Here is a 27,176-nt window from a genome sequence, read left to right as displayed (position 1 = left end):
GATTAAAAATTAAAAACTGTATGTCGGAATAATCCAGGTACGACAAACGTTCAAGAGCTGCAGTCTCAAAATGTGGTGTCCCTCTTCTTATAATACAGTCAAAATACATGTTAAATAAAAAAAGTTACAAAAACTATTCTTCACCTTTTATCTCCTCGGTGAGGTCAATCTCTAGTGAAAGATAACAGGTAGCCATGTAAGTAGTGATAATTATAATGAAGGATACAGTACACTAGGCCTCATGCAATATTTTTCCAGTATTGATGTTTATTCATTCATAACTTCTAATTGCCTGATAGAGATACAGTTATTGATTTTGTGATGTCCTCTAACTTCCACAAATGCCCCAAATCTGTTCGGAGTTAGCTGTAAACACTGTTGAACAAAAACATCTGAGACAGGTGACTTCCCGTTGTTGACGTTCTTCTGAAGAACATCAAGCTGATGATGATGGTTGCGGGCCTTGATAAAGATCTCAGAGGTCACCTGCTACCTTCACTTTGCTGTCTCTCCCTGTTCATGGCATTACCATGGCAACCGGCAATTCCTCTCTTCACCGAGTCTCCACGGTTACCGAACTGCTCTCATTCATAAGCGTTGCCAGGGAAACGCAGCCCTGGCTCATTGATGGAATCTCGGCAGTGCCGCAGCAACGGGGACGGGAAGTGGGTCTCCTAGCGATTGATTTTCAACCCCTCCAAACCTTTGCATCTCCCGCCCACACAAACACATACACACACACTATTCTCACCTAGCCCCTCGCACCCTGTTTTGACAGCAGATTCTGTGTACTTTCTGTGCATGCTGACAAACATGCCTTATACACAAATATGTGCAACTTCCTTGGCATACAGATATAGACAAACCATTGTAAGCACATTCTAATACCACATACAGGTGCACACACATCAGGCATACGTGTGTGTTTGATCAGATGACAGTGAGAGATGCAGCAAAGCCCAGGTCGTATAGATGACCCACTTTCTCTGCTGCAGGTGAACTCTGAAATGTTTGTTTTTTGCAACATGTCACACATTTACACAAATGCAGTCTTTATGTATCTGACTTTATATGGACAAATAACCCACCTACACCGGTAATTTTGGTCTGCTGTTTAAGTAGGGACTTTATGTCACTGGGTTGATCAAATCCATGTTATTGTGAGTAATCCTCAGCCTTTTTTTTAATGTAGAATGGAACAGCATGGCTGGTATTTAGCTTAAACTTTTGAGTGTGTGTGTATGATTGAAAGCAGAGGTTCTTGGGGCACCTAATGTAGTAGGAATGACAACAATCAGTTTTCAGAAGTTTGGCTGGTGATTATATGTCTGTCTGCTGAAGTCACTACAATTTAAGATAAAAAATTAACCCAATTTCAAAGGTGTGTTTGTATTTAGCCAAAGGAGCTGATTTATATATTCAACTGCTCTGGTTCTCAACAGCTCACTAGGCACAAAAGCCACATTTAAGCATTTCTAAAGACAGTCTTGACCCATGAATGTATTTCTGAAATTCAAAAGTCCAAACTGCAGTGATAGATCTAAGAAAAAGTCTCAAAATAAAAAAAAAATGCCATGTTTATGTACACAGGGACAGCAGTATCAGCCCATTTGATGTTTAGTTTATCACAATAGCTGGTGCACCAGCCACTTCAGTGTTGTTTCGGCCAGTTGAGCACCTTCAGATTTTTGTGACCTAGCATGCCCTGGGCGACTAGCACATTTGAACAACAGGAAGAGCTGCAGGGAGGAGTGTGCAATCAAGTCCCTTTTCTACAGACATCTGTTTGACTCCAGAAGGTACAACAATTATCGTAAACGTTTCAAAAACATCAAAGTTACGTTTTTGTTTGCATATTGTAAAACACACATCGTTCCATATGGCATCTAGTGCTATTTGTGAATAAAACAAAGAAGCAAATAAAATTATTTAACGGTTTAGGTGAGTGGATATTTAGTGGCACGATAACATGTTCCACCACTTAAATATATTATTAACTTATAAAAAACATCCCATATCTACATGTGCAGAGGCCATGTGAATCTTTACAAATGTGTGTGATGCATGTTGTCAGTGTGAGAGTAATTGGCAAAAATAGTACAAACACACACTGACAACATGTAAGAGACTGGGACAAGTTCCAGCCAGTGACAAGTGCATGAGCTGTACATGCTCTGTTTGTGTGTGCTAAGAAAAATGCATGTGCACGTGGTTTGTGTGTGTATCGTGTGGAAATAGTGTGGGAGTGCCATGTGTCATCACAGTGTGAGCTTCTGTCCCCTCAGTGTCTCCCACTGAGGCCTCAACCCTCACCCCTCCACTTACACACTCATACACACACATGCATGACGAGTAATCTTGGACCACACTTTATGGACATAATATGCACACAGTTAAAGAATCTGAACACTATGTTTGCAGCATAAGAAAAACTTGTGTCAACCCACACCATGTTTAATTTTTTTTTCAAAGAAAAAGAAAAGTGAGGGTACTTTAAAAAATGACACCAACAAACAATTTTATCTCTCAGTTAAGTTCATACAAACAGCAGTAAACAAAAATGAACTACATCCAATCAATAGTTATGTGACCCTTTGACAGAGCACAAAGTCCCCTTGTTACACTTGCTCATAAAAGGAAGATTGTTTCGGGCATCTTTGAGAATTGCTACAGCTCTTCTGGGGTTTCAGACTGTCTAAATGTCTTCTATGTTTCATGTAATCCCAGAATAACTCTATGATGTTGGGATCAAGGCTCTATGGGAGGCTAAACCATCTGCAGGACTCAGTTCTTGTTGTTATGTATGTTGTCAGTGTAAATACTAAAATCCCTCTGGTGACTGTCAGTGACACATGTTGACTTTTCCTCCGGCTGCTTCTTATTAATTAGTAAATGATTTTTTTTTGTTAAGTTTTTAAGCTGCTAAAGTCGGCATGAAGAAGAAAAGAGGAAAACATGAACTAATATACTAAGGACATGGTGCGCCAATTATCTTTCAGAACTCAAAAAAGACACTAAAGATAATAGACATTTTCTGTCTCTCTTTTATCAAAGGACTACTATTATTATTCTTCATCTTCTTCTTAATATTATTATTATTATTATATTATCATTATCATTCTTCTTTTTTTAATGTTTTGATAACAGTTACATAGAAAGGTTTTACAACTTTTCAATAATATCCAACAGAGAAGGCATTACAAACAATTAGACGATGCAAATACTGTGGGAATTGTATTGGGAATGCTGAAACCTTTTATTCCTTGTCTCTTGCCGGCTTCTGGCAAGAATCTGTCAGAGTGATTGTTTCAAACCATTGCTATTATAAACTAAATTAATAAATTACTCAGCATGGTTGTATGCACAGTTGAGTCGACCTGTCCAGCTAATTTTGATTGCCCTTTATTGCATAATCCAATAGAGTTTTTGACTAATTATTCAAATCTTGTTCTGAAGTACATCCAGTTCTGTGTGTGAATCCACCGAAACAGGATGTCAGCAGATTGGAGATGTTTGTATGACGTGTGGGTTGGGAGGAGGTTAAAATCAAGTAAATAATTCATATATGTGTATTTATTTTATCTGCATATTTATTGTAAATATACAATTTAACATAAGTTATGGGCACGTAAGATTATACAACAGCTCTATTTGCTAAAGATGAAAATGAGAGTAGCAAAACTGTACAGAAGGCTGCATTCACATTTTGAGCTATCTAACAGTGAATTTGTAGTTTACTTTTTGCCTTATAAATGTGAACAAGCTGTGATATATAAAGAGTAGTAAACCCTTCCTTAGATTGATGTAAGAGGAGAAAATGATTTCGCTCCCCAAATCTCTCACACCAACCTGTCTCTCTCCAGTAGATACGGGACATTAAGCTGCATTCAACAACTGTTATGTCAGTGCTCTCTCAAGCCTCTGCAACCAAGGCAGTAAGTCCAAACCACTTTCCCATAGGGGAGTCCATTTGATGGGTGCAGAAGGGAGGTTGAATTCAGAAGAGCTATAATGGCCCCATCACCCTGAGTCTTCTCTGCTTTATGTCATCAAGCCCCTCCCTCACAAAAGCTGGTTTCTTTTCTCTTTCCCATCCCTCATTTAATTCCACTCTCCTTTTTTCCCTGTTCCCTTTCAGTCTCTTACTTGTTGAAGCTTTCACTGGCAGAAGTAAGACAGAAGCACTCTCATTCTGACCACATTCTCCATCCTTATCCTCCCTCCCTCTTATTTCCCCCCCGTTCATTTTCTCGCCCTTGCGTTATTGCTGATCTCAGCAGAGTGCGAACACTCAGCTGATGGACTCACTGCTTACCTCCACCCCCACCAAACACACAACCACACTATCTTTCCTCCATTCCCTTCATTTCTTCTTTTGTCTGTCCTTCTTTTTCTACTTTGACTTCATGATGAAGGTGGCCTTAAGAAGGAATAGTCTCTAGTATTTTTTTCCCTCTCCTTTCATACACCCTTCTGCCTTTCAGATGTTTAATTAACCTTTGTTTATCTAGGGTATGCTTGCTGAGGGTGATTTGCTGCAAACCTTAACTGGCTATAGAGGATTTTGTACTGTTTTTGCACAGGAGCACTGTGATGGTTAGTTTACGAGTAAGAATATGGAAATTGCCATTTTTCGGGCATCAGCATTCTATATTGAAAACGGCTATCCAAGCTGTTTCCTTCAAACGGGCGAGTTTCTTCATAAAAGTAACAGAGTGAGTAAATCTCACCCAATTATTCCCAGATTTTCCCAGTTACTGTATAAATCTAAAACCATCAGTCTCATGATCACATACGGTCACTGCTTGCTGATCCTTCTCGAACCTTCCATTCCTCTGTCCTTTGAACACACTGACTCGTCTGTTTCCTCTCTTCTGATCATCAGCATCACTCTTTCCTGTCTCTAATCTTCCTAAAGTTTTTCCATTCACCTCTCTCCCTAATTTTCTCTCCCTGCCGGACCAGATGATTGGTCCATCTGTCCCTCTGTCTCCTGCCAGCATGACTTCTTGACTTCACAAGGACACGACGTCTGGACTTCTCTGTCCTTACTATCACATACTTTTTCCCTTTGTGTATTAGTGAGTGTTTGTGTGCACGTCATTTCATAGTTTAATCTTTGTACATTATGTCTTAGCAGTTGTTTCGGGCTGTCATTTCCCATCATTATGATATCTACTTAAGATTTACCCTCAAGTTAATCTCTTAATCAATAAATTCAAGCACAAGAAATCTATATAATATTCCAATAACATGGAATTAAAAGCAAATGGCAATGACACAATCGCAGAGAAGTATCTCTGCTGCTCCACAGAGCATTTCAGTTATCAACTCATTAACTGTGTTTTTTCAAATAATTATTCAAATTCTCCATAAGATCAAATTTGTTATTTAAATGTTTATTTCACCAAATATTCATTCTTTTAGTCAAGAATATGAACAAAATTTCCCTCAAAGTTAAAAGTTTTGTGACAAATCTGATGTGACAAGGCAAAGTTGTGGAAAGAGTCCCATCAGAACACTGAAGCCAACCAATGAGTGTTTGTTTGGGGAGGAGAAGCCTCCAAAGTTAATGTCTTTTTTGGGGATTTGTAAACATGCAGAGTCAAAATACACACTGAGCCATTTCATGGGGACTTCAGTTTTAGGTAAAGTCTCATCGTTTCGATAAGTCTCGTCTTCAGCTTCAGCAATCTGCTGATGCAGCTACAAATGCTCTCATAAACCAAATCTGCAGCAGCTAATGGCAGACAAAGTTAGCCATTAGCTGGGGGAGAAACTAGAGCATCTGCCTGATAGTTATATTTTAGGAGATGGTAGAGATCAAACCAGTGTAAAACCAGAGCAAACATCTGAGCATTGAATGGTCAGAAACACAACTTCAGTGATGCTTATCATCTACATTATGCAACCTGAACATTAGCAAGGCTTACTTGACCTGATAGAGTGATCTGTTATAACACGAAATACTCCATTAATATGTTAATAGTATCATGTTTACAACTAGTAGAGGGGACTTTTCTGTATGTCATGGAGAGTCATGGATTTTTTCTCTTTCAAAACACAATTGATAACATTTATCGTAAAATAAAAGACAATTACTTTCTTACCTTCATCACCCTGCTGCCCTAACATTATTTGTCTGTAGGTGTGTGTTTCTGTCTGTGACTCTATTTCTGTTCACAAGGGTGAGTGGGTGAGCACACCACACAGTTAAGCAGGCTTTTAAACAATAAAACTGTATTGTTGTAACTACTTCCTTTTGCCATTGTTTGGAAATGTTTGGTTGGTTTCTCTGTAGTGTTTTCCAAAGAATACAAAAGCGGTTTTATTATCATCGAGGTAAACCTGTATCGCATTTCAAAAACAGATAACAGATATTTGTCTTTTCGACAGAACATCCCCAGTGATGCATCCCTTTTGAACCATCTAATCCATCCCCCAATTTAGACATAGCAAAATTTGTATTGCTTCAACAACACCTCAGCAATTCCACCTACTATTCAGGTTCCTTTAAGACTGACCAAGATGAAACAGAATAATTCCCTGTCAAACTAAACACAACCCAGCATTTTTATTTCCTTAACACCCATGGTGTAAGCTGGATATTACACTTGGATGTCCTGATAAGACAATTAATGCGCTGAGTAAACAACACTCCTCTTCACATTCTGTCTGTCTTCTCCACCTTGTCTATCACTTTCATTTATCAGAATCGCTTATTGAATTCTACCAAACTTCTGGCTATCACAGTGCTTGCACAGCCTAATATCCTTAAGGAGTGTGTGTTTAAATGCAGCAGATAGCCTGCAAGGCACTGAGTTGGGGGGTATAGGAGAACATATAGGAGAGTCACGAGCCTGTAAATGACTGCAGAGCAATAATGATAATGGAAGTGATGGCAAAAGGACAACTTTAAACCAAGTACTCTCCCTCTCTCTTACTCATTGTGGCCTCATTTTTCTCTCCCTGTAGGATTTGATTTCCTTTCTTAGTGTTTTTAAAGTATTTCCTCTCAAATCGCACTGCTCTGTGTATGGTTGCTTACCATTTGATTGTTTTTTGATTGGCACTGGGGAGTGACCTGATTCACATCAAACTAATAACTGATGTTTCATACACTGTCAAGAGCATTCCAACCTAAATGTGTTTTGTCTTAAGCTATTAACCCTGATGGTATGAGTCAACATGGCTGAAAAAATGTCTCTAAGAAGACCAGTTTCATCGAATGTGTTCTCTTGCTGACGCAGGAACTAGGGTGAGTTGTCCCTGATGTGAGTCAGAGGTTCCTGTTTACCCCTATCTTGAGTTGCGGTGCCATTTGGCTTCTCTCCCAGATGCACCACTGACTCAGTAAACCATCGTTTTACCCTAAGATTTTTGTAAATGTCTCAACTCCACAATGTGTTCCCTGTTTTAAGTCATGTATGTTTTCATAAACTTCTAGTTTCAACTAGCAGTGAATCCCTCAGTGCTACCAAAAATACTCATCAATAACCAGAATTAAACATCATGTGACAACTCTTTTTCTGTGAAGAACCATTATGAGAGTCACACAGACATCTTCGGTGTTCTCTCATTGATTGACTGGTCCAGACTCTACTGTAAATGATTAGATTACTTTATGACGTCACAGCGTGGCACTGAAAATCAATGGACTGACATCCCTGAATACTAAATACACCGGTCTCTCTGAGGATGTGTGCATGTGTCTCTGTGTGTGTCGCCTCTCCTCTTTTTCCTCCTCTCATTAATTCTTGTTCTCATCAAGTATCTTTCTCTCCACTGTGTTTGCCAAGAATGAAGTCAGCACACGTGCATACATACACTCAAATGCACACACTTAACAAACTCTGTGTCAGAAGCCTCCTCAGTCACGACTCACGCAGCACAAGCACACACTCTCCTAGAAACCAATACAGAAGATAAAAAGTGAGAAAGAGAGAGACTGACACTATTAACACTTAAAATCGAAACTGAATTAAACGTCTGAAGCCTTGGTTGTGTCTCTCAGATGCTATAATGTTTGCTGCATAACACGTGATCAAAGTGGTAAGCCGGAACAATGGTAACTTGCCTGTTCTTGAGGCCTTACCAGTATGAGGCCAAAATTATAGCTTGTCGTAGATGAGGAAAAAGAAGAAAATCTATAGATTTGTCAAAATAAAGGGAATTACCTACTTGGGAGCATGAATGTAGTCAGCAACCATATAAATCCAATCTAAGCTCAGATAACAAGGTTTTGCCAAATTAAAACGCTGGCGTGATAACTGCTGGCACTGATTGAAATGTCACCAGAGATGTAAAATGGATAGGGTTCATCCTCTGGGAACCACAAAAAATACACTTTTAGAAATGTTCACAGACAAGTGAAATGGTTATTTGTGAGTCATTTGTACAGAGCTGATCTCTGTATTTCAACCGAAAGTGTACAGGTTGCACTGGCAGGTTTAGAAAATAGTTCCTGTGTTACTTTTTTCGGGAAGTCCAACAACACAAGAGTAAAAACTTAAACTAGCATTAATTGACTGCAGCTGCATTTCAAGCTATTTTATTACATCTGTGGTAGTGATGCTTTGTGAAAGACCAGGAAGTCACACTTGGGGACACAAAGATTTAAGGTATCTTATAAAAGGACTTGTCATAGTATGGTCCCTTAAGTCAAAGTGTTGAGTAGGTTAAAAGAGTAACCCACTAACCATCACATAACTCACTGCTATTTGAATGTCTAGCTGTAAACAAAAGCAACAAAAATATATCTAGGGTATATTTCACCTCCATAGTACATCACAAGTACAGTCGTATAAGCATTACTGGGTTATAAAATTAGGTAAATACAACCTCAACCTTATAAAAAATAAAACAAAATGGTGAAACATCATTCAGACAAATTATGGTTCTTAGTAAAATAAGCCTGGGGTTTACAGGGCCAATATGCAACAGAGGCATTACAATGTGATTTTGACTCATCTACCAACCACCAACTATTTGTCATGTCACTATAGTGTTCCTTTCTGACATCTGAATGCAACTAGAGAAAGCCACTGAAATTAGTCAAGGCAATTCACAGTTTCCGCTCAGCTGAAGGATCGTGTAACGGAAATTTCATCACCCTCAAACACAAGGTTGCAAATATTTGTAACCACAGACACTGTGAGAGTTGGCTACACACATGCACCTTTATCAATCTCAGTTCAGGAAAACAACTAATTCGACTAAGAAGACAAAGAGCAGAGGAACAACATGGACGCTTGTCTTGAGGGGAGACTCTGCACGAGAATGTCATCCACACCTCGACAATGTACTGTAGATCGATTAAATGCGCATGTATATGAAGCTTCGGCAAAGCTGACCTAAAAGGTAGTATGTCTAGGACTGCATGCTCGTCTGTAGAGTTCAGTCAGTATGTGTGCATCGATACAGAAAGCATGAATTCACTTTCAAGGAGCACCCCAATCCCCATTACCCTCAGAGAGCCCTACTGTTTGGTCTGAATGTGGCTATAAATAGGATTACAAGAACACAGCTCACATACACAGCAGGGATAACAAGGTAAGCAAGCTGCTTGCAGTTTGCAGTATGTATTCTTACCTTGCTTTCAATTCAAAATGTTCCATATGGATATATGCAAAGGTCTGCATCATGAATATAATTAGCAATCTAGGCTAGGCATAGTGATTATGTCTATGCACTTAGAGTATCTAAATAGAGGAATACTATGAGTATGCATGTGTGTTTTCGTATTCACCATAAGGAACAAGTAGTGTGTGTTTTATTGGCTGTGCTGAGTGATTGATCATAGGGAGATGGGAAAAGCAGGTTACTGCAGCGCTTACACACACACATTCATTCTCTCTCTGCGTTTCTCATTTCCCTCTCTCCCCTCCTCCTTTGTTCCATCTCCATCTTTGCCTTCCCTCCTCCTCCCATCCCTCTTCCAAACCTCTCTCTCATCCTCCATACATCACGCTCACCAGCCCTGTCCCTCCAGCCATCACTCTCCCCTTCTTTCTGTGGTCTACCTCCTCCAGCTTTAAACTCCTCTCTGGTCCTGCTCATGCCACCTTTAAAAGGCAAACCCATCTTGTGTTTCCCCTTTCTCTTTCTGTCCTGTTATCCAGAGCCCAGGGGAATGAGGAGACATTGTCACGTGTCTTCTTCCTCCACCTCCTCTGTTTTTTCTCCCTCTGTTATCTAGCTGCAGTAGTACTCTACTGTTACTCTGGCAAGTGGCTTCATCGGTCTCAGCGGGCTTCCTCTGCCTCTCTCCCTATATCATCTACCCGTCTACTGTTTCCATCCATCCATCCATCCATCCATCCATCCATCCATCCATCCATCCATCCATCCATCCATCCATCCATCCATCCATCCATCCATCCACCCATCCATCCATCCATCCATCTACAATGCTGCAGGAAGTGCAGAGATTACTGATTGTGATTTAAAACTGTACTTATGGTTATGCATTAGATGGTTGCAGCATGTTGTTTATAGATTGTTAAGGCAACCCCTTAAGAATTTGAACAAACATTATGTAGTCTTCTCTTTTCAGTAAATCCGACACATCCAATCCAGACATGGAGTGCGTACCACTGATGGCCTTTTCTGACACAAGTCATCTTATATATTTATATGTTACTGCTTCACTTTAGTCAGACATATTAGGATAAGAAAAACCCAAGGTAAAATTATACTTTTCACTATCAACAAGATTGGACACCAAATTAAGTGAGTTATACAGAAAGGCCAACGTCACTGCACAATCTGGGTAGTGGTCGCCATATTGTGTGACACATCTGTGAACACACAACCAAAACAAATACAGATCAAAGACTAATTTGGCCACACTAAGCAAGAGAGACAAGCTAAACATGGAAGCAAAATAGGTTATTTTGAGAAAATACAAGAAATAAACTGTGCTGTTCAGTGCGAATTTAAACAAAAATGTATGCATGTACATTTTACTTCTGGTCCTAAGGTATCATACTGTACGTAGCTATGCAACCAGTTAGTTGTACAAAGTCCAACCATGGCCGTGTATGTACAGTTATCTTAAACACATACAGTATCATAAATACTGTGTTCAGATACAATGTACCTGTGTGACACTTGTTGTGACACACCAGTATGTGTCAGGAATGCTTCTTTATGTGATGTCTAGTTGTCTTACAGCTGGTATTCATGCCATAGGACACCTCTTTGCTAATTCAACAACCTGTCTTCCATTATTTTGCCTCGAAGTTGGAAAGGAAAAAAAATAATTCTGCGTATGTTTGGAGCATTGTTAGTGCAGATGCTCAGAAACTAGCATTATGCGTTCCCAAACTGCAATATGTTAAAGACCAGTATGGGCAATGTAGGTTCAAGATGCAGAGGTAGAAATGGTGGGAAATTTTAAGGATAAGCTTGTAGAGAAAGACCACAATCACCCGCATCTTTATGATGTATCTTTGCCACTGCATAGTGACAAGCATGCTCATGAAAATAGCACAAGAAAGAGAGTTTAGATGTGCTCTGCTAAAACATGCATCTTAAAATACAACGTAATACTTTCTTTAAAAAAGTGCTGCTTCATGGGTGGCTTACTGGCAATTTTCAGAAGACACTAAGAATAAAGAGAGGTGATTAAAGACATCACTACATGCCAACACAAGACTGGGTTCATTCTTCGCTGTCGTTTTCATCATCAAGGGTAGCTGTTAACATCTTGTGAGGATAGATGAGCTCGAGGGAGCACAAAGGTACTCTAACTAACTAGCTTATTATATGATATTAGTATTTTGCCCTAAATCCTGCAGCATGTTTCTTGTTTGGCCTTAAAAAACAGTGTCGCAGTTAAGATTATTACGTTTGAAAAATCATTTGAGGATGCAGATTTAAGATAAAGAAAAAAATAACAAGAGAAGGAAGGAAAAAAAGGAGGGGAATGGTGGAAACTATGCTACCCCACTGTCAGCCATTGCCATAACAACAAACCTGCTCCCCCATCTCTCGGAGAAGTGACATTTCACTTTGCCCTGGTTGCTGCTCCCTGCAGGGATGCTCTGATCCAGTGTGTGTGAGTGTGTGTGTGTTTGTGTCCTCATTAAAGAAGGATAGCGACTGAGGGGGAGTGGCCCTGATCAAACATGCACACCTTGTCAAACCAGACCTCTGCTGTGTCTGCAAGAGGGTTTTTGAGATCAGAAAAGAGAGAAAGTCATACGAGTAGAGGGTTTCTTTCTCTCTCTCTCTCTCTCTCTCTCTCTCACACACACACACACAAGTTTCAGAGCAGAGATTAAATGGAAAAGAATTATATTTCATCATAATGTTCGTCAATACTATCAGGATTGGTTCTGTTGAGCCATATTCAATTAAATTATTGAGCTTGTACAAAAAGTGCAAAACAAATCAGATGATGAAAACAGACAAGCGTTGAGCAGAACCAAGAACAACCAAGAAGACAGCAACGGTGAGGATCTGACAATGACTAAGACAAAAAAGATTAATATATGGACAATTCAAAACATAGGTGCTTTAAGTTTTCATGGAAAACTGACTCCCAGTATGTATTGCAGTTTACAGGCATTTGGTGATATTCCTGTCATTTGGAGGATCTGTTGGCTTGGAGAGCTATATTAAGAGAGAGTGAAAACAAAGTGTCCCATTTTTGATGAAAAAAAAAGATTCGGCTGGCATGAAAACAGTGAATGCTGAACCAGGTGAAAAAGAAAAAAAATGTTCGAACTCTGTTGTCATTTCCCACTGTTTAATGTCAATTCAGTGCAGTAATTTTGAGGTCATTTTGGCATGTTAGCTACTTGTCTCCGACAAAGGGAGTGGGACTAGAAGCATGCCAAAATTTGAGATGGTTTTTCTGTTCCAAACCTTTTGCTTAGGCGCAATCCTACCAATAAAAAACAAAAAATTATAAATGGAAAAAAAAACATTAGCAGACATTGTGCATTAATCGAAACAAAACAAAATTAAATTAAATTAAAATATACATCAAATCAAAAAATACTTTCACAGTTGGAAGAAATGTTAATGTTGACTCACCCAGTGAGCACGACCACAAAGTCCATGACGTTCCAGCCGTTCCTCAGATAAGAACCTTTGTGTAACGCAAAACCCAGAGCAAGGATCTTTATCCCAGATTCAAAACAGAAGATGGCGATGAAGTAGGGCTCTGTCTCTTCCTACAGGGTAGAAGGGTGAGGTAGGGAGTAGAAGAAGGGGTGAAAGAAAGATGTAAAGGGAAAATAAATGGGACAAGAGACAAAAAGAAGTTGAGGAAGGTAAGATGAAAAGAAAGCAAAAAAGAGGAGTGTCGAGGAGAATTGAGATGAGAAAAGAAGATCAGGGTCATTTGCAGGCAGATTGTGGGCCCTTTTCTACTTAGGTGGAATATTATTTCCATAGAATATTAACTGATTGTATGACAAACTTCCATCAATTAGCTCATGAGTTTAAAAATTGAACTTTCTTAAGAGGGGATCAGTGTAATGACATTTGATATCTCTAAACATTTGCAGTAATGTTTGTAGTCCTAATTGCAACTGCTGTGTATGTATTGTCAGTTCTCTGTCCGATTGTTCTCTTGTGTACTTATTTCTGCTTGTGTGTGCTCAGTGAATATATGTTTAGTAATCATTTGTTTATCTACTCACCATCACCTGTCTCTGTGTTTGCTAACCATTGTGTATATTTCGAAATCTGCACGTTCTGTATACTCTAAGTATGCGTGTGTATAGGGTGTGTTACCAGTCGTTCGGACAGAGGCGTCTTGTCTCCATCAGGAAGGTGCTGTTCCAGAGCCAGGACAATGCAGTTTGCAATGATGGTGGTGAGGATCATCCATTCAAATGGAGTATAGCTGCAGTTAAGGCCAGTATCACCAACAAGCAGGGCACATGCAAACACATACCTTATACACATGTACTGTATATCATTCATCCAGAAACATCATTCACCCAAAAACAGGTCACTGCTAAGCACACTGCAGTTTAAATTTTCACTCAGTGTATTTTAATTGTGTCTATTATAAGAAGTCAAGTCTACCTATGTCTCATTCCATCGAATGGAAAACTGTAAAATTAAGGTAAAACTGTTTCTTCATCCACAAGTTCTGACATTTTAAAATATCCATTTAGTCATTCAAATTACTCTTACCACTCATAGAAAGCCAGACCTGTAACTTGGACTCTCTAAATTTAACACAAAATTACACATTATACAGTTTCCTCTTATACAGCATCCTGCAGACCCCCTTTGCTTCTTTACAGAATGTTCACAATGTGAGACATGATATTTGTTTACAATATTTGTAACATTACAGAGGGCCAATTGAAATTCATTTGATTTTAACACTGTTTGTAAACCTTTGTTGTCCTTTTATAAGTGCACCATACTTTATACACCAGTTAGCAAGAATATTAAATCTACTGGGCTAATACCCTGCTTTGTACCTAAGAAAACCTTGTGCCTTGGGTATTATAGTAAGCTTATATAAAGTCCTTATTACACAGTGCATTCAAGGCGGGGCTGATGTGGCTTAATTGTATATCAGTGTTATGTTTGTAAGGTAGGGTCGCTAAATGGGAGTATTGAAGTTGATGTGCCTCTGAGCCAGCAGTTGAGATATCCATTAAGCTAAATTGAGGTGGGTGTGTGCTTGCGTGTGTGTGTGTGTATATAGGGACCAGCTGACACAGCGGGACTCACTACTTTATCCAATGAGGCTGCTGTCAGTCACTTGATTTTTTATTTGAAACCACACACTGATACATTGATTTGACACAACATTGACTGTTTGATCAGAATGAACTTACTTAAGCTGTAGATGCTTTTACTGTTGTGACTGATTGATGTATAGGTATGTTGGCATATCAAATGGCACATTTTTGTGTCACTGGCCTGAAAATTAGAAACAAATGAAGTAGCTAGTAACATAATTTAAATTAAAATGGTCAGTTTTTTACAGCTCTAAGTAAGAACAATATCTCTGCGCACACACACACACTGACTAACAGAGGTCGCCTGTTGGAGCAGCCAGTTTTTCACAGCGCTCCGTGTAGTCAAGTCTGTTTCAAAGTGTTGTGGTGTGTGTGTCTGCATGTTATGTGTGTGTCCATGCCTGAGTAATGCCTGCTGGAGGGGCTAAGATGACTGGATACATCCAGACAGATCAAGCCTGTGCCTAATTGGCCAGTCATTATCCTGTTAGCCTGTATGTGTGGGTCTGTCTCTTTGCATGTGTGTCTGGATTGTGTAGTAGGAGTACGTGTCTATTGTCGTGTTTACCAGATGCAACGTTGACACTGACACTATGGCCAGAGGATGGCCTCTGTGTGTGTTTGTGTGTAGGATAAGAAGCTGCTGGTTGATGTGAGAGGATCAGACAGGTCAGTCTGGGGAGTGCACACTAACAAGACAAAGCTGAACTACACGGCACACGCTGGCTGGCAGACAACGCACACGCCTATACTTGCGGAACACATCGCAGTGGAAACTAGAATGTGCCCACATGCACCAAAACACTGTATCGGAGCACTTCTGGGTTAGATTTGAAAAGTTAAGTAGTTTAAGTTATAGAATGTGTGGCATTTGCCACTGCAAAAATATTAGTAGCAATGATCAGCTGCAGAGCGGTTCCCTGTGAGTTGAAAACTGGCGCGAGGGGCTCTTGACCAAGCAGCAGTGTGTTACAAGATGACAATGAGAATGTTTTGCGCCAACACAAAGTTCAGAGTATGCTTATATGTAAACGTGTACCTATTACGTATACCTATTTCTTTCATTATATAATTGTGTTTTTGGCCTTTGGTCAAGTTCGTATTACTCTCGTCTTTAGTTGTCTGTCATAATTACATTCATAATTGCCTTTTTCATTTACTTGGGTCAGTAGAAAGTCTTCTTTCAGGTTCTTCTTTCATCTTCTCAGCCATACTTTCCTCAATCCCCTCCTGTTTTGATCATTAGCTCCACTACCACACCTGTGTTCAATCTTGTCAGCTGCAACATTCACTGATCAGTTCTCCACAGTATTTAAGCTCTATGGTTTCTCATAGTCCTTGTCAGATCCTTGCCCTTACTACTCATGTTTCTCTTTATAGTTCATGTTCACATTATATAGGTTTTGTCAGGCTTGTTCTGGTCTTTGGTTTCTGTTTTATTCAGTTTAGTTTCCTGGTATTCCGGCTTGGCTGTGTCTTTTGTTCCAGTTCTAAAATAAATCTAGTTAACTTTCTATTCAACCTCCTGTTTGTATCCGTGTCTGCATTTGGGTCCTCAATACACCACAACATCTTGCAGATAAATAAGTTTCCCTTTCAATTAAAATCAGATTGTGATCACCTATCCATTGCACAGTCTCATACAGCCCATATATTCTGTGTGCCTCTGAGACTGTGTATGTGAGCAGACATGCCTGCCACAACATCTATTATTCAGCAGACACACACTCTGCTGGCCTAACAACCAGTGAAAGCAGAAGGTAGCACTCCTCTGTGAGTGTGGGTGTGCATCTTTCATTTCTTCCCATTTCTTCACATCCCTGCAATCTATTTCTATGTATTTTAAGATCTTTATCTATTTCCAACAATTTTCCCCTCTAAAAGGTCTTTCTGCTTTGTATTCTCCTGAGTTGCGTCTTTCTGTGATTACATTTTCATCTGCATTGTTTCACTATCCCTTCTCTCTTTCCTTTCATCCTCCATTTTTCCTGAGGTCATTTTTTCTTCTTCCTGTACCCTATTTTACCTCCTCCGTCCCCCAAGATCCGTCTTTGGTTTCTCCTCACTTAACCTTATTCATCAGTCACATCACACTGCCTATATTTGGAGAGAGAGTGAAAGAAAAGATTGGGTGAATCTGAAGCAATTAGAGGGCAGACATTTTTGGCAACAGTATTATTGGTGAGCACTGCAAAAATGTGAGTTCCTCTCTTGTTAATTAAAATACCTTTCTGATGGCCACACAAATGTCCTACACTGCCAAATACACTGAGTTCACACACACACACGCACAAAACATAGTTTTTCTAATTTTGTGGTGATTCACCATTAACTTGTTGCATTCCCCAGCCCCTTTACCATGATCAGAGCTGAATGACTATTCCTAACCCTATCCCCAAACCTAACCATAACTTAATTCTTACCCTAACCATTAAACCCAGTTCTGACCCTCAAAAATCTTTTTAAACATGTGCGGCCCACAATTAGGTCCCCACAAAACACTCTGGACCCAACAAGTATAGAAGGTTTACGTTTTTTGGAACCCATGAACAATGAAAATCAAGAGCACCCACACACAATGTCATTCCTTCTTCTTTTCAGCCTTTGGTGTTGCATGTAATTTCTCAGAGCAAACAAACCCCCCGAAACATACATTAAAAAAAAAACTGCCTATGAAATGAGCACAAACTCACATTGATAAGTTGATATACCAAAGCATACTAACACTCATGATTGCACAAACTAGCAAACTAAATAAAAAGGCAGAAAGATGACTGACACTTATCCACATTATCAAGTATCAATTCTCGCCTTATCCAATTCATGGTTGCACGGGGCTGAAATCTATCCCAGCTGCCATTGGACGAGAAGCAGGGTACACCGTAGACAGATCACGAGTCCATCACATGGTCAAAACCAAGACAAACAATCTCACACATGCTCTCAAGGTAATTTCAGAATCACCTATTAAGCTAATGCCTATATCTAAGCTGTGAGGGTAACTGGAGAGAAAATAAATTCAAGTAAAATGTCTATTATTTGTGTAAGTACAATGGTTTAACTTTACTTTTTCTGTCAAATAGCAGCATATTTCAATCTGCAGTGCACTTAAGCAATTTTATTCGTTTCTGACCTAAAAGTCAATCATATTCAATTAAGTTTTAATCCCAAATCACCAATTCATAAAAAGGTCACCTTAAGGTACTTTAAAAATTCTGTTTTAATGTAATTATAATCTAATTCAGCCCAAAGTTAACTCTTCTGAATATTTTACAGTCTGTAAAATTATACATAGGTGTATTGAATTTTGCTGGTATTGATTAATTTTAAAAGGAAGTGATGACTGAATGCGTTTGGTGTCAGAGCAATTTGACCAGGAACAGAGATCCTTAGACATGTGCTGTGTCGAGTCTCGGGCTGATTCTAGCTTTTTTGGAAGTTTTCTTCTTATTAAAAGTGACCCAGTTGTTTCATGAGTTTATAATAAACCTGATACATCACCATCCAAGATGCCCCTCAGTGGCTTTAGCCTCAGTGTGTATGCTTACTAGATGTTATAGTCTTCGTTTCTTTAACTAAGAAAATCAAACAAAAGAACAAGCATATTAATCATAGGGATTTTTATAGAGTAAATATTTTCTAAATTTCCACAGATACCGGACCACATTTTTAGTGTGACTTTTTCAACTGAATCTTTCGCAGCTAAGAAATTACTTCGAAAAAAAAAACTCATGGTCACTTCCCCGTGGTGTGGATACAATGTTTGCATTCTTTTGTTTGTCAAGTCCCACTGGATATGACTTGAAACAGTACTGAACTTACTGAATGAGTCAGTTAACAAGAGACTCAGATAAGCTACCTCTTGTTCACAACTGAGACCTCCACCTCTGTCCTGGACTGAAGTACACAATCTACTTGTGAGTAGCTGCTGAACAAGTTGATGAATCACCAAATATTCAACTCAATTAATAAAACAATGACATAACCATGATTTAAAAACTACACTATCTTTTTAATTTGGTTACACACACATCCATGGTCACTGCATCATTACATTAGCCCGTACAAATCCAACTTTCCAACATCCTACACTTATTTGAGGTCAAGTCTCCTGCCTTGAGGTCTCCTAGGATTTGTCCAAAAAACTAAGGGAGGTGATCAAGAGGAATCCCAATGAACCACCTCAGCTGACTCCTTTTGATACTGAGAAGCAGCGGCTCTACTCCAAGCTCCCTCAAGATGGTCGCGCTCTTCACCCTAGCTCTGGGACTGAGCCCAGCCATCTTGTGAGGGAACTAATTTTAGCTGCTTGTATTTGCTACCTCATTTTTTCGGTCACTACCCAAATCCTACGACCATAGGATTGGAATGCAGAAGGACTAGTAAATCAAAAACTTTGCATTTAAGCTCAGCTCCCGCTTCATAATAACTGGGACAGTGCCCTCATGACTGCTGATGAAGTCCCAATCCATCTATCCAAATCTCGCTCCAACCACTTGCAAACAAGCTTAACTTTGTACCAAGAAAGCCACAGAAACACACAGCTCATTTTTGGTTAAACAAGGACTTCCAACCCATACTCAGCACAGATGTTCATGTAAACTGTTCTAGCCACATGATGATGGCATTCCATTATGGCATACTGACTGTCTTGGAGGCCTCTTACACAGTTTGCACCTGGGATCCTGTCTGGTGGTACACCTTGGCCTCTTTTGCACTTGAAATCATGGCTTTTTCTTGTGTTGCCATTATCACTGCCTCCATGCTCTCTTTCAGACTAGCCTTTTCAAGCCACTGATAGAACTACTTGATATCAGCTGCATGTTCCATCTTTCCGTGTCCCATACCATGCAAGGACTTATCCTTCCATGATGGTTCCTCCAGCTCCTCCTTCTTCTCCTTGCTGGGTTTCAGCTGCTTGAGGCGTTCACTTGTAAGTTCATTACTGAACCTTTGTTGTTTTGTCCAGTGGCTCTGATGCTCGCTAGTTCCCTCCCCTTCCTCCTTACATTTAGTGTACAGTCTCAGGATGCTGGACTTGAGGTGAAACTTGATTTTTTAAAGAGCTCTCTTGTCTTGATGTTAGTGGCTTCTATTTCCATTTTTGGCCAGGTTATTATACCAGCTGGGTATCTGATAGCTGGCAGGAAGTACTTGTCAATGCTTGGACATAGTTCTTCCAATTCAGCTGGCTCTTAAGATATGCTTTACTCTTTGTAGATACTTGGTTGTGGTTGACATTCTCTTGGTTTTTCAACGGTTGCAATTTGCCTGCTCATTTTTTCATAATCAAAATTGTTCTATGTCTTTACAAACTACCCTTCCCATATCAGTGTTGCATGGATGTGTCCTCTAAATTCATTCATTATACCAATAAACTATTTACCTATTTAAAAGTTCTCCTCTGTCCACACACATAACAACCCCCAACCTACAAAAAAACACCCCATACCAATTTAAATCACTCTGCATCAGTCCTTCTCTGAAAAATGTCCCCGTGCATCAGTTTGTTTGTGCGCATGCAAGCTGTGTGTGTGTGTTCACCCAAGTGTGTTTGTGTGAGTGTTTTCAGCTGATGAGGCATTTTGGCGTGGCGCTGAGGCTGAGGCTGTGCTTTAGGGGAGTCGAGCCTGATGAAGGGGAGATTTTAAATCACACCAAATGAAGCTTTATCAAATAAATGAAACTGTGTAGCACTCGACTCAGCAAGAGTCAGTTCCTTTATGGGAGTGACGCAAGTACTATGTTCTCTCTCTTTTTCTGTCCTCCGTCACAAACATGCAGGGCTGAGAAGCAGCTAGAAACAGGTTTGTAGATAGTCAAACATTCTCTAAATTTCTATTCCTATTTCTTGTTCTTATGTTACTTTTGTATTCATAAACTGATACATTACCATTAAATTTAGTTAAACACACAAGAACTTTTTAATCCTTTTTCCTGATTCATGGAAAAGCTTTATTGCATATATATCAATTTGTGCTCATTAAACAAGAACACAACTAACTTCAAGTTAGACCACAGCTAAACATATGAGGCAACGTGGAAATATTCTGTTGTTTGGCTACTCTCCTTTCTGTAACATATTATGGTCTGAAGTGCTATTGCAAAAAACAAAAACTGCAGATATTTGGTTTATAGAACACATCTCCAATGCGTAGAGTTTGACATTCAGCATTAATTACTGTCTTGTTTCTTAAACTAGTCATGGCAATGGATGGAAGCATATCAAAGGATCTTCAGAACTACGCATGTCTAAAGGTTAGCAACTTATCAATGAAGGTAATCCCATCTTTAAGAATACCCTGCTTTATAATCTATTTGAATGTTAATGATAATGTCATTTACAAAATTAACAACATGATATGTTCCGATTTCCAACTAGCAATTGAGAAAGAAATGTTTACTGAGAAAATTATTAAAATTTTAAGTTGATTGTTTTTGTATATGTACATGATGTTGTATTAGTCCGACTAAAACCAGACAAATATGTTAGTCCAACTGATTGAATCACATTTACAAAGTCAGACTAAGTGTCTGGACATACTTTTGCAGGCTCTCTGCATTTAAGGCCTTATAAATGCATGTTTCAGGGTTTTGCTGGTACTTGGAGATCCGAAATATGTGAAACAACCTGAGCTGTGGACTGCTCTTGGTTGTGTTGGTGCTGTTATTGGTTCTTTATCTATACTCTGCTGAGGAAAACACAAAAGCCTAAGTGACAAGCAAATATCTGCTTTGTGGTGAAGTGAAACAGAAATGAAGTCTCAAGTTCAGCTGTTGTCTGATATTTTAATCAGTGCTTCTTTGGTATTGATCAGTTTTCACATTTTGACCTCTTTGTTATGAAATCAGTTGCTGACAGCCACTCCCAGCTACACCTAACTTTCAGCACATCAGCATTCGATGAACGCATAATGTTATTTCCTAAGCTTATGTGCTGTTAACTTTTAGGAGGACTGCATGTCTGTCCTTCTGCACAAAAAATACCCAACCACAGGGGCTGAGAGCAACACTGATGGACACCTCTGAGCATGTACAAATGGCCCCTAACACACCCAGATAATCAAATTTCTCCTGCATGTATAAGTTCAATGGGACCGAGGTCAAGTAAGTATTCTGGAACAAGGAGTGTACTACAGTAAAATGGTCTAGATGAGCTATAACCTTAGTTCAATCTAAAAGTGCACGTAAACATATTGACCTCCCCAAAGGCTGTTATTGTCATCAGACTTCTTTTTTCACTCCCTGCTGGATGTAAGAAATAATGCAGGTTACAGGCATTCTTTATTGGCCTATCTTTTTTTTTTTGGAAATTGTGCCCTTATATGGTCTGTGATCATGAATCTTAATCTATTAAAATGTCTCTATTTTTAAAAAACAGACCAAAAAATACTGTCAGAGACGACATTTTGACTTTTAAATTTGACAGGAAAGGGCTGGGGTCTCCTGTTTGAGACAGCTTTCAAATAATTACAGCAGAAATGATTCTGCTGAGGAAGCTAATCTCTCCTCGATAAACATACTGTTTAAGGACATAAATCTTTCTTAAATCAGGATGTCGAGTTAGCTGTGGCAGCAGACACAATTTGCATGGTAACATTGATTAATGTGAAATTATCATGTCTGAGCTTAGATGTGAAAAAATATGATTGTAAGTTACCTGCCACACAGGCAACAATAGTGATGAGCCAACAGGACAGTGGAAGAGGTACTTCAGTATTCCTCCTGACTTAATGTTCTGTTTCATCAATGTTGTTTTACTTCAGATGTATATTTAAATGTCATGTCCTTCAGCTTTGATAGTAAAATATAAATATTCCCTTTCTCTTTAACTTCCTCTATAACACTTTTTTTTTGCTATTTTCCATCTTCATTTTCCTGGTTTTTGGTTTTCAGTTTTCTTGCATACAATTTTTGTAGGTAAATCATCTTTATACTTTTTCTCTTTTGACTCTTTTGAATTACTAAGAATCATTACACATCTTTTCATCTTCTTTGTTCAAATTCAGCCATCTTGCCCTCTCTCCATCCTCTCCCTCCTCTTCCCTAACCACATCCTGCTTCGCTCTTCTCCTCCACAAACTGCTATATTTAGACTTATAAGAGATAAAAGGGTGCATCTCTTCCCTTCTCTATCCCCTGACCCCAGCTGTTTTTTAATTTTTGGGAGATGCTTAATTTTTTTCTTTTTTTTTTTCTGGAATATCTGCTGTGCACTTTGCAGGCTGGTAATGAGAGCTGAATAACTTCCTACTCTCTGTAGGTTTACACTCACATACACACACACACACACACAGAGCAATCTATCACTCACTCATTTCTAACCGTGCTGAGCCAACTTATTGAATTCACAATTTCCAAACCAAGTCCAAAATGCTAACACAGATAAAATGGCATGCATACACACTTGCATGCATAAGTACACAAACACATTATTCACACAGACTCCACTCACATACAAATACGCAGCAACACTTGCAGCATCTTTCATGATGCAACTCAAAGCAAGAGTCTCATCTATAAAGTGACAGACATGTACACACCAACATACGCACTTGTGTATCACACAACACATCCTAACTACTGGACAACCTTGTTATCACTTTATCTGAACCACTTACTGCAAAATGACAAAATACCAAAACAATGTTCAGTGAAATTTGGTCCTAATCCAGTGGCATAAACACCAAAATCCTCCTGAATCAGTCTTCCTCTCTTTCTTAATTTCCTTTAAACCACTGTTTAGATGATAAAGGCCAGAAATTACACTATTTAACAAGTGAATGGATTAGATTAGATTATCAATTATCATGTAAATTGTGTGAGTTTCCCAGCAAATTAAACATGAGCGTACAAAGACAAACAAGAAAGAATAAAGAGATAGATAAAAACTTAAAACATGAGAAGAATACAAAAATGTTGAATGTGCAAGAATGTCAGAGAACCATCACATGCACAAAGTCAATGTCTTTTACAATATATATTCAAAACAAGTTGTCAGTTTATGCGTCACTTATTTTAACTCTGACAGATACAAGTTCTGCCTCAGATAATGGTTGAACGGCAAATATTTTTTTCAGCTCAACCACTATCTTGAGTCCAATGCTGTCTAAACAATCAGGCTATGTCATTAATTATCAAATTAAATGTCCATCCATTTTCTATACCCGCTTAGTCCAACACACGAGTTTACGGGGGTGCTGGAGTCTATCCCAGCTGTCACTGGGTGAGAGGAAGGGTGTACCCTGGACAAGTGGCCAGTCCATCACAGGGCATCAAATGAGATGTGGAATTTATCATCTTTGTATTAAAAACAAAAAGTAACAAAGTTACTCTAATTTTGTCTATCAAATGTGTAATTTCTTAACAGTTCAAACCATGTGAAACCTACCAGTTGCCACTGCTTGCAGAGTTGCAGCCATTTAAACAATGCAGAAACTATGCTTATAGTTCAAAGAAACAAGACATCAAAATGATCTGACTGAAATTTTAGTTATTGTTGTTCAAAACAAACAAAGTGACTATTTCTTGTTAATATAAATCATCAACTTTATCAAGATTGTTTGGTTTCTTTCACCAAATATTATTTCATGGTATTTGTATCAACTGCTTATCATTAAATACAGGTTACTATCATCACTTCATCAGAAATTAAACTGAACAAGAACTCTATTTTCATCCTTGATATCAAATTAAATTAAACATCTCTACAGCAGCTCCTAATCCTATTTCTTTTCTCCAGCCAAGGGTATCACATGTATCTATCTACCAACCCCTCGGTGTCTCTAGCTATCCTATTTGAGTTAAGGCCTCTGTCTCATCCTTCTTAATATGGAAAACTCCTTTTATTATTTTCAGTCTCCTTTTCCCTTCTTCCCATCTCCTATTTCCTTTTCCTTCTGACTCCTGCCATCAAAGAAGTCAAAATTAGTCAAATTAAGAGTAGAGTATAAACAGAAGTCAGCAAGAAAAAAATATTCTTTCATACACTCACTTATGTAGCATCTTCTTAACCTAGGTTCTACAAAGCGCTTCACATGTGTTTTTCTTTCACAAAGAAATTCATGCCTGAATACAGATAATACACCTTATACAAACACACACTTTATACATTACACAGCACTTTTTCTCTACAACAATCACAAACCAATGAATATTGGGGGCAATGTGGGATTCAGTGTCTACCCCAAAGACACGTTAAAGCTGGGTATTACACTGCCAACAAAACCGGGAGGGAGAAGGTTTGTCTATTCAATCTGAGCCTGAAGGACTAAAGAGGGCAAAGGACAAAGGAGAAAATAGTGGAATGGTAATAGGAGAAAGCAGAGACTGATGAGCAGATAAAATATAATGAAGAATATACAGAGGTAAGTAGAGGCAAGTAAGTAAGGGTAGGTAGTAGTGGCGAACAAGGAAGTAATGAGGGAATTCAGATTCAGAAGTAGGATGGAAAGATGCAGAAAAAAGAGGAGAAGTTGAAGAGCTGGTGGAGTAGAGAAGGGAATGTGAGATGGAAGTAAAGCTAGACTGATAGGAAAGAAATGCAGTATTTTTTATCATTCTGAGTGAGTGAGCTCCATAAAAGTAGGTTACTGTCAGCAGACAGGGAGAGGCTCACACACAGAGCTACATGTACCATCTCCATTTTAGCTCTTCTGAAGCAGCCGCAGTATGTGTGCCTGTGCATGTGTGTGTGTTTGTGTGTGTTTGTGTGAGGGAGTGAGAGAGAGAGAGAACTTTGAGCATGCTCACTGAGCCACCAGCTGAACTGCTGGTTCCAGCATGAAAATACCAAGTGGATTGTTTAAATGGCAGCTGTGAATATTTCAGCAAGAGGAAGAAAAAAAAAGTGAAGAAGGAGCAGAACACATTTACCCTACAGGCGATGATGATGCACCACTCCAAAATAATCAACCATTCTGGCACTGGCCCATGTTTCCACACAATGTCTTGGTATTTGACTTAAATAATGTCACTTCGTAACATTATTTTCACTGAATAATCTATGACATTTGTGAAAAGCATGAGAAAAATGAAAAATGCAATACTGGTATCTTATCTTAAAGAATCCCTTCTTCAGCTAATGATTGTGATGTCCCCCCTAGAATATGAGTAAAATACAAACCAAATGCAAACCCTAACAAACCCTTCGAAAAGCTGGAGGATCTAATGAAAGAAAGAATGAGAGAAGCTGTCTTATCCTTCTTTTTACGAGAGACTTTTTAGCGAGGATAAATACAGAAATTTGCCCACTCCACACTGCATGGCATGGACTCACATACACCAACAGACAGTAGCTGCCACAACGCAGAACAGGGATGCTCGGATTACATCCCACACAGAGTGAGAGAGACTTCTTCCTCCAGTCCAATCGCCAGGAAAATGTGTCATTTTCCGTTTCTGAAAACCAGTACTGCATATGATAATTATGATGCTCAGCCAAAAGAAGCCAAGTGTGTCTGGTATCATATGACATAGTTTCTGAGGCACATACAGGTTAAGAAAGCCATGTATTTAACACCAAAAAATTTTGTTTTCCCTAGTTTTGGTTCAATTGTGCCACCAAAGACATTAAAAAAAGGCAAAGACAGCAGTGACATTTGTCATTGAATAAAGCGGTGATCCAACCGTACATTTTCGACTTCTTATCCTGTTCAGGGTGGGCTGGAACATATCCAGCTTTCTTAGGGCAAGAGACGGGGGTACAACCTGGACACATCAACAATCCATTACCGGGCCAGTTTAGAATCACCAATTAACCTTTTATTAACCTTTTAACCTCTGAAAGTTGGAAGTAAAAAAATACCTGTGAAACTTAATTGAAACACAATAAACATCAACAAGGCAGTGAGGTTTTTTGACCATGAAAGCCATGTGTTGTTTAAATGTAAAATCAGACTTTACAATTAATTACAAAGAGGCAGCACTGTTATATTTCCTTTTGTGATTGTTCACTGAGGAAAGGACCCAGATGCAGAACGCCAAAGAAAGAAAGAAATCCAAAAATCTAAACTTTTTATGACATCTGAGAAACACGCATGCGGTGATAATGTTTCAACATGACTGTATTTAGATTTTTAATTTTCTTCCCTTTTCGCTTCTACCTGTCCATTGGGTACATTGATGGCCTCCATGTGTTTAAACTGCTATGTTGAGAAAACTTTTGTTTATCCTCCATCTCTTTAAATCATAACTTAATTGAACACGTTCATGGCTCAAAAACAAAATGGGTGAATTGACAAATGAAGGAAGTAGAACTGACACAGACACACAAGTACAAAACATTCCAGTTAAAACAGGAATAGGCAAACAAAAACCACAGACTACATGTTAAAGTTGACAGACATTAGAATAGATTAGCCCTGCTTTCAGTGGTGCAAATTGGCAGTGATTGCATATGGGCAGCTGAATGTAATTGATTTTCTGAAGAATTGTTGCTGCTGAGTACAGTATCAC

At 38.9% G+C, this 27,176-nt stretch overlaps 1 protein-coding gene across 10 annotated transcripts in view; it reads right to left on the bottom strand.

Annotated features, from left to right (window-relative positions):
• The window catches only part of cacna1ab (calcium channel, voltage-dependent, P/Q type, alpha 1A subunit, b), a 133,058-nt gene that overhangs the window by 79,062 nt on the left and 26,820 nt on the right, over window positions 1–27,176 (bottom strand). For all 10 annotated transcript variants that reach the window (XM_072384611.1, XM_072384603.1, XM_072384605.1 and 7 more), the window contains exons 2-3: window positions 13,750–13,856; window positions 13,045–13,184 (exon numbers count right to left, since the gene is read on the bottom strand). In XM_072384611.1, coding sequence (XP_072240712.1) covers window positions 13,045–13,184; window positions 13,750–13,856 — 247 coding nt within the window. The remainder of the gene's footprint in view (window positions 1–13,044; window positions 13,185–13,749; window positions 13,857–27,176) is intronic.

This window comes from Leuresthes tenuis, unplaced genomic scaffold (genome assembly GCF_036924035.1).
Source record: "Leuresthes tenuis unplaced genomic scaffold, fLeuTen1.0.hap1 SCAF_4, whole genome shotgun sequence".
NCBI lineage: Eukaryota > Metazoa > Chordata > Actinopteri > Atheriniformes > Atherinopsidae > Leuresthes > Leuresthes tenuis.
The sequence above is the reverse complement of the archived record's forward strand: the minus strand, read 5'-3'. Positions and strand labels throughout refer to the sequence as shown.